General features: G+C 43.8%; 1 protein-coding gene across 17 annotated transcripts in view; it reads left to right on the top strand.

Moving 5' to 3' along the window:
* The window catches only part of NRG1 (neuregulin 1), a 2,309,699-nt gene that overhangs the window by 2,098,938 nt on the left and 194,006 nt on the right, over positions 1-16,755 (top strand). For all 17 annotated transcript variants that reach the window (XM_069626364.1, XM_069626365.1, XM_069626367.1 and 14 more), the window contains one exon: positions 4,474-4,576. In XM_069626364.1, coding sequence (XP_069482465.1) covers positions 4,474-4,576 — 103 coding nt within the window. The remainder of the gene's footprint in view (positions 1-4,473; positions 4,577-16,755) is intronic.

Here is a 16,755-nt window from a genome sequence, read left to right on the forward strand (position 1 = left end):
TCCATCCATATTGCTCAATCTCTCACAGTCCTTGCAATATTTATACAAATCCTTTTGATACTTGCTTTATTGATGGATCCATAGAGTGACAGAGTATCGTTCTATTGATACTTTCCCGTGCCAAAATGGGGGCTGATGCACTAATTGATGAAGGTCACCAGCTAATTAATCATCCCTTAAATTCATCTAAAAGGTCATATTTTTTAGAATATTGCATGTATCAGAGAGGGAAAAGTTTAGCCCTATACAAGTATAATCAAAATAGCAAGCCTGCATTTCTTACTAATTATATTTACAAAGAGCACACACATGCAAGAGTCTTTTTGTGCTACAGCTCAGCAACATTTCCAAAATATGCCATATTCAACACATGTATTCATATATGTTGAGGCTGTGTGACCCACGTTATTACAGAAACATTCTACTTCAAGGTGCCAATAAACCTTAATGTTCTATTTTCGTGACAACGATCTAGTAAAAAAATGCTCTGGTCAATAGAATGTCTTAGTTCTGGCCTGATAATACTTCTCCAAATATGCACACGTAACACCAATAATTGTACAATCCCCATTATGAATTTCAGCTCCTGTGAGCATCTTACATTAAAATATATATGCTTATTAAAATGTGCATTATTAATGATAGAATCTTGACAGCTACGTTGTTAGCAAGCTTTTTCCAACAGTCATTAACTTCCAATCACTGCATATCCTTCAGTCCCACACAGAAAGCCAGTAGGTGATACAGGGATAGTAAGAAATCCCAAGGCCAAGCAGAGAACAAGGTTTGCCAGAAGCTTTAGTTTATGCCTCTTCCAAAAGCTTGAAATTGTGTTCGAATCTGAAGGTGCTAGTTATCGTTTACATTAGGTTAGTTATATTTGATGACTTGGTAATCATAATAAAGCTAAACTGGATCTCCCTAACCTAATTTATTGTAGATAATACAGCAAATGCTGTTACATAATAATTTCAAACAATTCTCCCATTAGCTTAGTTTAGATTATTATGAGTTATGCTGTATGGAAAATCCCTTCAAACTCTGCTTCAATCTTTTCTTCCAACATTCCTTCACTCTTCTTTCTAGTATCAAGCAGCTGTGCCAGGCCTACAGTTGACTCTTCAACCATTGACCTTGTCTTTCCCTGTGATCTTTACCTGACCTTTCTGTCTCTATCTCCACTCCCCTCTTTTTTTCCTCGTCCTATCCTTCTTGCTACCTGTGATGTTTCTCTGCTGCTTCTTTTCCTGTCTCTTTTGCTTTCATTTTAACATTCATATCACAGTTTTTTGTTGTTGTGTTTTTTTATTTTTTTTACTAATGCAGTACTCCTGTACTATAATCTGGCTCTTTCTGATGTCTGCTAATCATCACCAATCATTTTGTTTCACAGATTCCATAACCTGTTAAAGCAACTGTTTGTGTATGACCACGAGTTTGGCTTGTAGATCACGTGTTCTTCATGTTTAATCTCAAGGTGCAATGTATCCAAGAAGGACATATGTATTTGCTTTCTCTACATAGGAGTTTGTCATCCTTGATGTCTAAGTAGATTGTGATTGATGTGCCATTTTAAATCGAAAACAGATACTCTTATATGCCATTTAATCTGTATGCTAGAGATGCATATCTCCTTGGTGTGCACAGATTATTAACACATTATAAATCATGGCTGCATACTACCCAACGTCCTTATTTTTTTATATCTTAAATATGTGTGATTTAAAAAAAAATAATGATCTCATGTCAAATACATTGCTAAGAGCTGAGATGACTATCATATTTGACTTGCCTCATTTTAGCAAGTTTCGCTATTTGGCACTACCCTTTTGTATAAAAACTGATCAAGAAGAAAGGGTAGCTATTACTGTTTTTAACATTTTTTTTTAAGTGAAGTACAATATAAGTGACTGTGAATAGCTTGAAGGAAACACATTAGTATCCCCTCCTTACTCTCTTCCATCATCGCATTCCTCACAGAAAGAAGGTGCATTGATTTTACAAAAGAACTTTTTTGTGTTTTTGGTTTAACCTGGTAGCACATTTCTTGGCCAGGATAACTTGGTTCAATATTTCAATGAGTCATGCTATCCTGTTAGACTGGGAGCCATTCTCTCTTAAATTACAGATCTTATCTGTGCACAACCTATCACAGCTGAGACTGTCTGTTTAGATGTGAGTGCCAGGGTCTACAGAAATTAGGTCTCTCAGATAAAGTTGCTAGGATAGTTTAGCTGTTAGAGGCCAAGAACATGAAAGGTTTGCTTTCATCATTGGATTTCCTTTCAACTGTGGTTTCTGCGTTGAAGCTGCATGGATTTTTTGCTGTCATCATAGAATATTTTCTGATTGGCCTGGCCATAACAACCTTAAAGTGTGAGGCGGTCCAGGTGGTTGGAGTTTTTAGATACATTAGTGTCTAGAACTTCAAACAGGTCATTCTCTTGAATCCTCCTTGTAAGGTGTTGCTTCCATTTCAGTAAACTTGCATTGTTTTCTATGTTGACCTTGTTGTTTTAAGATTTTATTAGTTGACTCCTCTAGTTGGTGAACCACAACCACATTTTCTTCACAAGATTTGCTTTGCCTTTCACTTAGTTCAGAAAGTAGTTATGCTGTCTTTGTCATTCCCAGACTTTCCTTTACGGTAAGCCCTCAGAGAATTCAGGAGACTATTTGCCTCCTTTTGGAAATGTTATAAAATAGTGAAGCACCTTTTACAAATGCTAATCAATATATTAGAAAGCTTATTGTAAAAGCATCTCTTCCCCCTTTGATACAGGGTTGTCCTTTGAAGGCAGTGTGGATCTCTAAGTCCTAGGCCTTCAAAATTCCACGGATTCATGTCTGCAGAACAAGGAACTAGGTAGCTCCATCCGCCTTCATGTCATGTACAGTTGGAATTTTAAAGGAGGTACTGGTTAGAATTACTGGATGTTTGTGTGGGCATATAATCATTTCTTTTTGGATTCTTCTGAGAAAGGGGATGCAAGGGTAACGTCAAGATTACATGGAGTAATTCTCAATAACCAAGCTATTCTGCCATTTCACAGACCTGCCATCCCTCTAGCTCCGCTCTATCAAGTGTTGTGGCTATGGACATGTAGCAGTAAGATAACTCGGTGTGCTCCTTATAGGCACAGATAGAGGATGGCCAAGGGGAGTTTAGGGATATGGAACCTGTGCTTATGTTGGAATAGTTCTGTTGCAAGGTCACGAGACCCTGTTTCTGCAAGGAATGCTATGCAGCTTAAATATGTGTTTCTCAGATACATTGCACCACTAATTGATAGTTTCTCTTTCAGCAGATACTCTTAATTTTGTAGTAGACAGAAAAGGACTGCTTTCTGTAAATTCTGACATTACAAGCCAAACTCTAGTTTCAAAATCTAACAAGATTTTACTCTGAATTTTTCTTGTAAAGACTGCTGGAATTTCAGGTATACTATGTGTGAATATAGGGTAAATCCTGCAGGCCGCTGAGGTTCTCTTCATGAAAAGGTACGCAATTTCGTCTTTCCAATATTTTCCCAGAATTAATTATATTGATTTATGAAACCAAGCAGATTTTGTCACTCTTCTCTAATTCCCTTAATTTCTTTGCATGTTGTTTTTCTAATTTCTATCTTTAGATACAAATGCATTCCACAGTCTTTGATGTTTTTCCTTAGCATGAGACCTGTTAACTTACAAGTAAAGGGGTGTTTGACCCCTGCATTCAAAATCATTCACATGCTTACTCAGCCCCTTGAAAGTCTCCCATGAATGTGCTTCTGAGTGTAGAAATTAAAAACAAAAAGGTGAGGTGTCATTATTTTCTGATACAAAAAACGAAAATAATGATGGCAGGAATATTCTACCAGGTTTGCAGAGAAGAGTGACAAACAAAACATGAAGTGCATGTTAACGGAATTCTGTACTCTGAGTGGTGGTGACGAATGGCCTATTCACATCCACTAGCCTTGTTTCCTGCTTTCTACACATAGTTTGTATAATACAAAGTTTGCGTTTGAGCCTAGATTCCAGCTGTCCTTGCAAGATCTATTCAGGGGGGTTTAAGTAGCGGTATTGTCCTTGTGGACAAGACAGCTTAAACATTATTGTAGTGTGACTAATAGTATGAATTCATTTATAGGTAACACATTTAACGTTTTACCTTTCATTTTGGTATCATTTTGTTTATAAATTACAAAATGTAGAAGTAAGCATGTCTTACTGGAAGCAATTGGTAAATGTGAGTAGTTTAAATGGAATCAGTTATTATTGTGATTGTATAACATAGCATGCTCATAGGTTTACTTGTAGCAAATTAGATTTATTGCTATTACTGGTAGATTTCTCTGTATCCATCTATTGACCGCTCCGTCTTTTGCTATATATATGTATATGCATATACATATATCACATATACAGAGACATTAACATTGTTTGAAGCCTGCATTTTAATTTTGTCTTCTTTTGTCCCTTTTCTAGAAGCTGAGGAACTCTATCAGAAAAGAGTGTTGACCATAACTGGCATCTGCATTGCCCTCCTTGTAGTTGGCATCATGTGTGTTGTGGCCTACTGCAAAACCAAGTAAACTTTCCTATACCTTGTTATTCTAATAACGATTGCCTTTTGCACACACAGGTCGAAACATATTCCATCTAATTTATGTGTTTGTATTCTTTGACAACATTGCCACTACAGAAAAATGCTACCTAATGGAAATAATTTCACTGGGAAGTGCCAATTCACAAAAAAGTCTTAAATTAGTTAGTTGTAGGTTTATAATGTTACCAGTGTTTTATCTGTATGGTGACCTTTGTGAGGGAAGTTAACAAATGTTTGTGAGCAAAATGGTATGATAAAATGAAGCGTTGCATATCTCAACATACCCATCAGAATTTAAGTAAGGACGTTTCTCCAAGAAATCTTAATTGAAAGCAAGTTTTACAATCTTTTAGCAGCCATCTGTGAAATCTTGAGAATATTGAAACAATACTTCTGCATTGCCATTCTATGACAAGACTGGAGGCGAGCGTTATGCTTCATCTTCATTTATTAATACTCTTCAGCAGCTCAACAAAACACATATAAAAACTTTGAAAAAGTGTTCAACAACTTTTCTCATTTTCAAAACTACAAAATCCACGAGTCTCTGTAGTGCATGCCCTCTCAGCCAGTCACAATCCACTTCCTGTGCTTGGACTCCTACTCTTCTTTTACTGCTCTTCAAGCAGATAAGTACCATCATTTTCCCTCTCCGTATGTTTTTGTGTATTGACTGGAAAAGAGTGGTTGAATGTAAAGAAATGTCATGGTTTATATACAAATGCGCTCAAGTATGTGAGCAGAAGATGATTTGAAGTGAGTAGCATTATGCTTTGGGTTTTGGTAGTACGCGCGTACGCGGTACAAAAGGCACTTAGCAGTGGCTTGGAGCATTATAGAAGCGAGGAGTTCACCTCGTATGAACGGTCATCAGGTAGGTAATTTGGAGCTTAGAGTCCGCGAGGCCGGCGGCCCGTGTCGCAATTTCGGCACCTCAGGGGTGCAGCCAGCCTCGTGGATTACGCATTAAGCGTACCGCCACTCGCGAGGACCGGAACCCACCCTCGGGTGGGAGGAGTAGGTGCACGCGAGTACAGAAGTGTGCCTAAACGGCAGCGCAGCATCGCAGCGGTAGCCCCCACCCTCGGGTAGGCGGGGTACTGCTCGAGAGAGCAGCCAACGGCACTCCCGCAATCAGGCCCCCAACCGCAGGTGGGAGGGATCTAGCGCGAGCTCCTCGCGCATCAGTGCGATCGTCGCTATTAAGCGACTATGATATCGGAGCAGACACGTTGCACGGATAGCTCGTATGAGCAAGATAAAGACATTTCTGTCAGAATATTCAGCGATCCTACGATCGCCCGCGCTCGACAACATCAGCTGGACAGTATCAGCTGAGGGAGCAGGTGCGGCAGACTACAGGAGAGCCCTGAGCACCTTTCACTGCTAGACAGCGGGAAAACAGCGCAAGTGAAGCGAGGTATCTCGCAACAGCCGGAAGGCAAAAGACATTTAAGTTGGTGCAGCCACAGAGAAAAGAATAAAAAAATAAATTAAAAAAAATATATATATATACATATTAATAACAGGTCATTTTAAGGGAGCAGTGGGCGTGCTAAGACACCTGTCTCAGGTATTTTAGGCACACAGCACAGCAAAAAGATGTCGGAATTTGAGTGGAGCGAGGAGGAGCAGTCTCAGGACCTTGCTGCCAATTTTAATCAAGTGCTGGGAAGCTCCCTTATAGATGCAGTGGCAGAAGGGGTCAGACCCCTACAGGAGAGGCTGGAGTCATTGGAAGCTATGCTCCCCCAGCCCAGTACAAGCACCAAGAACTTGAAGCGCACACCCACAGAACCCTTGGAAGAGGGGCTCAAGGGGAGTAAGATAGCCCTCAAGAGGAAATCCTCTGACGACCCCCAGGGCTCTTTGGACGGGGCAGAAGACAAGGCCCCTGAGGTAATAGATGCTTTTGCAAAGTTGAAAGAGGCTTATCTACAGCATCAAACAGTGCCACACCTCATGACCCCCTCTCCAGGGGAGGATAACACAGGAGAAGACCCAGGCTGGGAAGATGAGCTAGTAGAAGATCAGACCTCGCAGGGAGATGAAGAGGTCACATAAGACGACTGGGTTGTACCCAGTGGGGGCAAGAGGGCGCGTAAGGAGAAACACCTCCTGGAAGCCGAGGAGGATATGTTTGACCCGGACAGCATCCGCAATCCCAGGTCCACGGAGTTGCAACCATCGCCCGAGTAGCACAATATATGGCTGCAAGGTTACGCAAAGCGCTGGATAAGGAAGTGAGACAGCGCCTACGGGTAGAGTGTCCGCGGCCGGACCTCCCGGTAAAGGTAGCGGAGACCCCCGAACTCGACTCAAAGATGCTAACCTTTGTTTCAAAGTCGGCTAAAGATCCCCGCAAGGGCATTGATAGATCCTGGAGTAGCTGCCAGGAGAAGGTTTTGGACCTGGCTGGGCCACTTGCCAAGATTAAGGACCTCGCAGAGAGGGCGAAGGATACCGGGGAAGAAGTGGACCCCGACGCTCTCGCCGGCTGGGCTCAGAGAGCAGTATGCCTCCTCGGAAATGCAAATTGTGCTATTGCTTCAGAAAGGAGAAGAGGCCTTCTCCTGGAAATAGACTCGAAACTTAGTGATTTAGCATCGTATGAAGCAGGAGAAGGAGCCCAGGGACTCCTGTTTGGAGAGACATTTGGGAAGGAGATGGGACGCTTTGTCGAAACATATGCTTCACTAGAGAAAGCACAGGCATCGATCCGCGAAATATTCCCAAGTAGAGTTTTTGGCGGGACCGGCCGCTTCAGGGGTCGAGCAGTCGGTCGCAGCCATGGAGGAAGAAGGTCCCAGAATCCCAGAGCACAATACTGGGAGAACAAAGGCCAAGACACCTTCTTCCCGTCCAGAGGGAGATTCCCGAGAGGCCGCAGGTGCAGAGGAACAGGATGAGGTCAAGGTTTTATGCCAGGCGAGAGCGATTCAATATCCTCCCGTAGGGGGGAGGACGCGCATGTTTTTAGAGAATTGGCGCGTGCTTTCAAGCGATTCCTGGATACTGCAGACCATCAGAGGTTTGCAACTAGATTTCATAGAAGAACCAGTACAGCTGGGCAGACCCCAGGGTCAGAGATTAGCACAAGCAGAACAAGCATGCCTAGACAGCGAGTTAGCGCAGTTAGTGCACAAGCAGGCGATAGAGAGATGCAAGTCAACCCCAAGGTTTGTGAGCAACATGTTCCTGGTCCACAGGAAAGAGAAAGTATGCCCGGTTATAAATCTCAAGGAGCTGAACGGATGGATCATATACTGACATTTCAAGATGCAGGGCATCCATCAGCTCAGGGACTCCCTGAGAGAGAGAGACTGGTTGACGCGCCTAGATTTAAAGGACGCATACCTGATGGTCCCAGTGCTCAAGGAGTACAGACCATTCCTAGCTTTTCGCTGGCAAAGACAATTTTGGCAATTCAGGACGATGCCATTCGGTCTTGCATCAGCACCTTGGGCTTTCACAAAGCTGATGAAGCCGGTAGCTGCAGCAATCGGAGAGAAGGGTGTCAGGCTGATCATTTACCTAGACAATCTCTTACTCCTTGCAGAGGATCGGGCGGTACTAGTATATCAGACAAAATGGGTACAGGACCTTCTAGAATCACTAGGATTCCTAGTGAATACAGAGAAATCCGATACCACGCCAGCGAAGAGATTAGATTTCCTAGGCTTTGTGCTAGATACCAAGAAGGCGACATTGGAGCTTCCGCCTCGGAAGATAAGAGATATCAAGAGAGAGATCAGAGCATGCTTAGAAAAGCAGCAAGTATCACTCAGAACCTTGGCGAGGATAGTGGGGTTGCTAGCAGCATCTATCCAAGCCATATTCCCAGGCCCTTTGCACTACCGAGCGCTGCAGAGGTTGAAGATAAAACACCTTCAACAGGGACTCAAGTATCATCAGTTAGTACCGCTAGATCAGGAGTCCATTATGGAGCTAGAGTGGTGGTTAAAGAATATGGATGCCTGGAATGGGCGAGCCATATTCGAGACAAGCCGGACCTGATCATAGAATCGGATGCCAGCCGGAAGGGCTGGGGCGCCAGATGCAGATCTTTACAGACCGGAGGCAAGTGGAGCAAAGAGGAGCTTCGGCTCCACATAAACTGCCTTGAGCTATTGGCAGGATCGTTTGCGATCAAAGCATTCACAAAAGAAAGAGTGAGATCTTGTGTCCTGTTGAAAATGGACAACATATCAGCAGTACGCTACATCAACCACCTAGGCGGTACGAGGTCCAAAATACTAGCAGAGCTAGCGAAGGACTTGTGGCATTTCTGAGACGTCAGTGACGGCAGAGTATCTGCCAGGTACACTGAACGCAGTAGCAGATTGGAACTCTCGTTATCTGACAGACTCCAGCGACTGGAGACTGGATCCAGCAGTGTTTCAGAAGCTGAACACGAGATGGGGTCCATTACGAATGGACCTTTTTGCCTCCCGGCTCAATGCTCAGACGAAAATTTACTTCAGCTGGAGATTAGATCCGGGAGCACAGGGAACCGATGCCTTCCTGCAAGAGTGGACAGGAGGCCCTCATAACGCTTTTCCTCCCTTCATGATGCTGAGCAGAGTTCTAGCGAAATGTCGGAGGGAGAAAGCGGAGCTGGTGTTAGTAGTACCTTTGGGAAATCTCAGGTGTGGTTCCCAACACTAATGGAGATAGTGACGGACATACCCAGAGTGCTCCCCGAAGGAGAGCGACTGCTCACGGACCCAGCTGGGTCATATCATCCTCTGAGAGTGAGAGGGACACTCCCGCTAGCCACGTGCAGGATATGAGGAGACGCTGGGCACTGCCAGGAATTTCGATGCAAGCTGCAGAGCTTATCACTGAATCCTGGGCTCCATCCACAAGGAGGAGCTACGACGCAGCTTGGGCTAAGTGGACAAGCTGGTGTAAGAACAGAAGTGTTCATCCCATTTCAGCTCCTGTAGTGGAGATACTGAATTTCTTAGCAAACTTGTTGCAGAACGGGAGAGCTTTCCGCACGATAGGTGTGTACAGATCTGCAATCTCAGCAGGTCATAAGCCAATAGAAGGAGCCCCAGCAGGAGAACACCCTGCAGTAGTAAGGCTCATCAGAGGTGCTAAATTCAGAGTACCACCAGAGCCCAGGTATAGTACAACGTGGGACGTGGCAGTAGTATTACGTCTTCTATCAGATTGGCCAACAGATAAATACCTCTCCCTCAAGCAGCTATCAGGCAAATTAGCTATGCTATTATATCTGATCTCCTGCAAACGAGTGTCGGATGTGAGGGCTCTGGAGATTAACAGAAGGTCTTTCGGACCGGGAGGAGTGACATTTTCGATAGTCAGGGGGACCAAGATAGGGACCACTACGGTCCATTATCCCTACTTCCCGAATAATACAAAATGGTGCGTGGCACATTGAATTAAGGAGTACGAGAGCAGGACAGCAGAAAATTGGGTGGTAGGCACCACACAGCTACTAATAGCAAGTAGGAAGCCTTTTCACGCAGTGGCTATGGCGACCATCGCGAGATGGGTCAAAGAGATTATGCAAGCAGCAGGTGTGAATGTGAGCATGTATGGGGCTCATTCAGTGAGAGGAGCAATGGCCTCGAGAGCCGTGAGAGCAGGAGTGTTTTTAAGTGAAATCATGCTAGCAGCAGATTGGTCGTGTGATCGCACGTTTAAAGAATTTTATTTTAAACCAGCAGAGCGTCTGGCAGGTACGGTGTTGGGGAGCTTTGAACAAGCATAATGCTCGCCTCCAGTCTTGTCATAGAATGAAGATTACCCCTGCTAGCTGCGCAGGGAGTATTAATTCTATTAAAGACTAGGAGGCGAGCATTAAATTCCCACCCGAGTATTGTACTGTCTATAATTGCATTGTATTATGTTAGTAAGTACACTACATAGACTCCACCCTAAAATCTCCTATTGTATTGCCTTTTAGGGGAAGATCAGAAGAATAACTGAAGATAGCAGAGTGATTCAGGAGGCCGAAGGTTCGCCGGCAGTTGAGTTCTCAAGTTAAAGAAAACTTTGCATCGTTAGCGAGGATCAGTTATGGAAGTTATGAACATTTCAGAGCAAGTAAAAGTAGAGGAGGAGTCCAAGCACAGGAAGTGGGTTGTGACTGGCTTAGAGGGCATGGACTACAGAGACTCATGGATTTTGTAGTTTTGAAAATGAGAAAAGTTGTTGAACACTTTTTCAAAGTTTTTATATGTGTTTTGTTGAACTGCTGAAGAGTAGAAATAAATGAAGATGAAGCATAATGCTTGCCTCCTAGTCTTTAATAGAATTAATACTCCCTGCGCAGCTAGCAGGGGTAATCTTCATTAACCTCTTTTGATATGGGAAGCACAACTGAGGGGACAGCAAGCAATCCTCTAAATCGAAGCTTCAGAAAACTGCTAAAAATGTGGCTATTCATCTAATTTCAGGAAAATACCTGAAGCAGAAGCTCCTGCATTTACACACTTATTCGCCAGACTTTGATTTTATGGAACAGGCCCAGATAATATAGAAAATAAGCGGAACCCAATTGAAACCCCCAGCAAAGATTAATGAAAAATAAGTCGCCTCAAACCTCTCACAACCAAAAAATGACTCAAACAAATACTTTCAGAATTAAACTGTCCCAACCACTTCACAGGTGATGTATACTACCTCAAGGCTAGAGGTCATCAACTGCTTTTTGCTTCTCGCCACTTCTCTTCCCTCATTTGTTTACCCTGCTCTTGGCCCGAGTAAGGGACTTAAAAAACGGGGACCTGGCTTAGCAGTTCAGCCGGGCTGATCCTATTGGTGGAAGAACGTGATTGATTTGCATATGGCTGGACCCCTATTGCAATGGCGCAGATGGCCTAAAAAACTGTGATGTATAGGGTTGCCTAGAGTAGTGCCAGTGGTTCAGATTAATTCAAAACGTTGCCATCACATTTTGTGCCACTGGCTCACACCACACACAAAAATATCCCACCACAGGAATATTATTTGTTCTTTGACCAAATGTGCGACTGTCCCTATTTACACCCCTTCATATCAATGAGTAACATAGCCACAGCACTTAAGTCTTCAGAACTTGGGCTCTCCCATTTGGATAACATATCCCCGAATGTCCCTGCCAATCCCATAGAGTGTGGACTGGCACACTGGACATAGGTACTTCCTACCTGCTCCCATCAACAACACAGGTTTTGCATTTATTTTATTTTATTTATAATGCGCATTGACAAGCCGGCATTAGAGCGCAAGGACACACATATAAGAACAAAAAAGATTAGGATGAGCAGGCTGGGCAAGTTTGCGCCAAGGTAACTAGCAGAAGAGGAGTGGCTTAAATGCATGTTTGAATTTCAGAAGGCTGCTACAAGCCCTCAGGTCAGGCGGAAGATCATTCCATAGCCTGGGGGCTGCGTGGGCAAAGGAGTTCTGTTCAACCATGGCCAATCTTGCCTTGGGAATGAGCAGGAGATTGGAGTTGTTAGATCCCAGCACCCTTCTCTCTGGCAATCGGCCAGTTTCCTGGCAAGATAACTAGGAACGTTTCTGTGGAGACATTAATGTGTAATAGAGAGTGTCCGAAAAATCACTTTTTTCAACTGGGAGCCAGCAGATATTTTTCCTGGCAGTGGAGACATGATGCGATCGTTTGAGACCCTCCACCACTCTCACTGCGTTATTCTGGATGACCTGGAGTCTTGCAAGTTCCCCTTTTCTAACCCTTGAAGAAGGCTAGAGCAATAGTCCATGCGGGCCCCAACAATCGCTCTTGTGATTGCTGCACAGTTGGATCTACTGAGGAACAGCCTAATTTGGGCCAACAACTTCAAGTAGTATCCTGTACTAGATACCAGGCCACTGATATGCCCTTTCATGGAAAGCTCCTGGTTCAGTACCACCCCCAGGGTCTTCACTTTGTTGACAGCCTGCGATGACAAAAGCTTGATATTCATCCCCCAGTTTCTTTGTCTGGCCAGTAGTCCATGCAATCATGAACTCAGTTACCTAGGCGTTAAGCGCTAGCCCATTATCCTTCATCCAGGATTCAATGAGACCAAACACCTGGTTAATGGAGATTGTATCTTTGGTATAGTCCCCAGTGAGGTGGATCAGACACTGGATGTCGTCAGCATAGTTAGGATACAGGGTGCCATCCCTATACAACATGTTAAAAAGGGGAGTAGTAAAGATGTTAAACAGAGTGGGGGAAATGCACGCCCCCTGTGGCACCCACATGTCACCAGATAACTCTCTGCCATGACCTTGTTGCAGAATACTTTAGCCATCCGGCCAGAGAGAAAGGATTTGACCCATTTTTCTGCGTTGGGGGAGAGAAACGCAGTGTCACAGTCTCTGTATCAGTTTGTCGTGGTCCACTACATCAAAAGCAGATGATAGATCTAATAACATGAGCATAACTGTACGGCCTTCCTTAAAGGACTGTAAGATATTGGATTTGAGATCGAAGAGGGTGGAGTCAGTGCCATGCGATTTTAGGAAGCCTGAATTTTTGTGGCCTAAAAGGTTGTGCGTTTCCTGAAAGCCCTGAATCTGAATATGTGCCACGCTATCCAGAATTTTGAGGCAAAAACTGATGTTTGTAATCAGGCGAGAGTTCTCTGGTAAAGCCGCGTCAAGAGATGGTTTCTTCAGCAGCGGGGAGATCATGCCTGTTTGATAACCCCCGGTACATCATCCTCTTGAAAGAAGCAGTTGACAAACATAGTTATTATCAGAAGTAGCTGAGCTACACAGGCTTCAACCGTCACTTCTGGTCAGATTTCTTCCTTGCAAGTAGTAGGCTTAAGACTGGCCAGAATGGCTCCCATTTCCGTTTCTATTACTCCCTTAAAGGAAAAAGGTGTGTCAATATGTGGGGGGATTATTAGAAATTGGGTCTTTAAAAGACATTGTAGTTGATGGAGATGTTTGCTCTGATCTTGTCAATGTTACCCCTCATTGCCTCCTGGATACTAGTCCACCAGTTAGTATATTTCACAACTTCTGTTTTAATGGGACAAGGAGTCTCAAGTTTCTTGAGGATCCTAAACAGCTTCCTAGTATTAGAGGGTTCTTTGGAAATTCTATTGTCATATAGATGACTTTTTGACTTGCGGATGTCAGTCTTATACTGTTTGGCAGCTTTAGAGTAGTCGAATTTATTGGTCATAGATGGCTCATTCTTCCAGTTTTTGAAGGTTTTTGTCTTAAGGCACCTCAGTTTGTGGATCTCATTAGAGAGCCAGGCCTTTGAGTTGTTGGTTTTAGAGAGGTAAGGTCAGGTATCTCCTTAAGTATAGGGGAGATGAATGGTTCTAGGGCAGTTGCCGTGAGCTTGTGAGTATTCCTACATTTAACCCAGGTCCTGGGATCCTTTTTGCTTCTATACTTAAAGGCGCGAGACATGGTGAAATATACAAAAAAAGAGATCGGACCAAGGGCGGGGGGCTGTGTAAATACACTGTAGTTCTATGTTGTTGCCACCCAGTCAAGTGTCCTGCCATTATCATGCATAGCTGATTGTATCCAATGGGTGAAGCATAATACAGTTAGTGTGGTACTACTGTATTGGGCCATTTTATCCATAAGGTGCCCAATCCCAAGTTCAGATCTCCCAATAGAGTCAGTTGAACCACTGGTTTAAGAAGCGAGAGGATGGCCTCCCCTGCTCTACTACTAACAATCCTATGCTCTCTTTTCTTTTCTTTTGTTGGCCATTCACAGCCCCAATTGGTCTCTTACTTCCATGACCTGCTGTTTCTCTCCCTAAGACTTTCTATCACCCTCCCTTTCTCTTCCCCTCAGTACATAACTGTTTCTCGCTTCCTTCCCTTGCACTTCCTATTTTCTCCCTTTGTTGTTCTTCTCTCTCTTCTGCTCTATTTATCTACTGCTTCCATCCAATCCTCCTTCTACTACGCACCCCCACACCACTACTACTCTCTTTTCTGCACCACTACTTCCCCATTATCCACACTAAAACTCTCCTCACCACAATACTACTCCCTTGTCCACACTACTAATACTCCCCTCTCCACCCACACCTTCTCTCCCAGTCAGCCTCCTTTCACTCTCTTCCACTCTTTCTTACGCCCTCCCTGATATATCAGTCTCTCACACCTTTCACACACACTTAGAACATGTACTACTTTCTCTCACCAACTAATGTCACCTTGAACACTCCTTCTGCAATTTTCCATGCTCCTCTCCACTGTTCTTCCTCCACCTGATCTCTTTTTCCTCTCTTTCCTTCATTGACCTCAACTGAGTAACCCACACCTTCTTTTTTTCCTTACTCTTTTCTTATCCTTCACCTTTCTTCTCCATTGGGTACCTTCCTCACCTGGTTCCTCTCGCGAACTGCTGGCTGCCTTTTCCCCTGAGAGGTGTTAAAGGTCTGTCAAAACACAAAAAGGGTCTTAAGCCCCACCCCTTCTGATACATGGGTCCGCCAGCTCTCACAATGGCAGCGCGCTGTAGCAACAAGCAGTAACAATGTCTCAATGTACCAGTTCGTTTGAGGTCGCCCTGGCATGTATGAGATGCAGATTGACAATAGGACAGTCTGCAGCCCTGTAATGGGTATTGGTATTGTACTTGTGGGTGAGTACATTGCATAGCTGAACAGACTTCCTGCTGTCTATTGTTGGGTGTAATTATTGTTAGGTTTGGTGTAGCGTGGGCCCCAGGGATTACCGGTTTGCAGGATGGGACATTCTGCCATCTGGGTCTCTCATGCCATTTGTCACAATTGAGCCGTTTCCTTGTTCTTCCTCACCTGGGGTTTCTGAGAAGTGTTATTTCTTAGGGGAAACAGAAAAAGACTGACACGCATTGTGCAGTACAGGCATGGGGCAAGACCAGTTGGTGCTAGTTTCATGCATGTAGGCACAAAAATACAGGATATTGACTAGGGCCCACCAACCTCCCACACCCGGTTCCATGTAATGTTGCCACAAAAATCTCGCCATGCAAAAACATTGCCGAAAAATGGCCGTTTTTTGTGGCGACATTATTGCATGGAACATGCGGGGGGGACCCCCGCAACCCCCAAACTTTTTTTTTTCTTTTAAAATATTTTTTTTTGTGCCCCAGTCCCCATATATATGGTCACCCAAATAATATCGCCACAACATTTTCCCGGCGATATTATTTACGGCGACCATATATATAGCGATATTATTACCTGATACCCCACACCCCACATCTGTGGTAGGACTGGCCCTGGGAATCCCCATTGTAGGCTACCACCCTAGCTGAAAGGGATCCGCATCATTGCTAGACAGGGCCGGACAGCTGACCCTATCAAATAGCATCAAAGAATCAAAATGCTAATCACAGCAGTACGAACCCAACAATTAAACTAAGTTGACTGCCTGCAAGCTAACAAAATAGGCATGTGTTAGACATAATTATTAGGGGATTTTTGATAATGGGTGTGTTATTTTCCAAGGTAAAGCTTTATAGTATCTACATATCAATAAGGAGCATACAAGGTGTATGTAAGATGGGGCAAGCTGGTGGATATCCCAGAATATGAGCTTCAATAGGGAAACCCTGGTTAAATGTTTTGGTTTTTATCATCTAAAGAATATCAAGCCATGACAGTATTTTACTTCTGGTAGAGTAAGGGGTAAAAACAATATCAATATAAAATTTATCTTGGTGAATCGTGCGGTTTTTGCATACATAGAGCTGTATAAGCAATACAGCCAAGATTGATGAGCAGTCCATATGAAAACCTAGCCTGTTAAATCGGATCATGCTTCCTGGCCTCTTGAACTTAAAGACAGCTTCAGAAAGGATGGGCTCTGTGAGTAGAAAAGCCAGCAAAGCATGAGTAACTCTTAAAACGATTGGTCAGAGAATTTATTTCTAAACTACATTCCTGCCTCCTGGTACTCCTTGATCCCTGCAGTATTCAACACAGTGAATCATCAAGCCCTCATGGACATACTGCACCATCACATGGAAATTGATGAAACCATTCTCCATGCTACATCCTCATATCTAAAACACCAGCCTCCATTCATTCAGATGGGGGCCTCCAGATGACCCCCGCTACTTGTCACCTGTAGAATCCCACAAAGATCCATCCTCACTCTTGCTCTTCAATCGCTACAAGTATTCCTCCTTGCCAGACACATCTACCAGTACACAGATGATAC

The sequence above is a fragment of the Ambystoma mexicanum genome, chromosome 6p, assembly GCF_040938575.1.
Source record: "Ambystoma mexicanum isolate Mex_15411 chromosome 6p, UKY_AmexF1_1, whole genome shotgun sequence".
In the NCBI taxonomy this organism is placed as follows: domain Eukaryota; kingdom Metazoa; phylum Chordata; class Amphibia; order Caudata; family Ambystomatidae; genus Ambystoma; species Ambystoma mexicanum.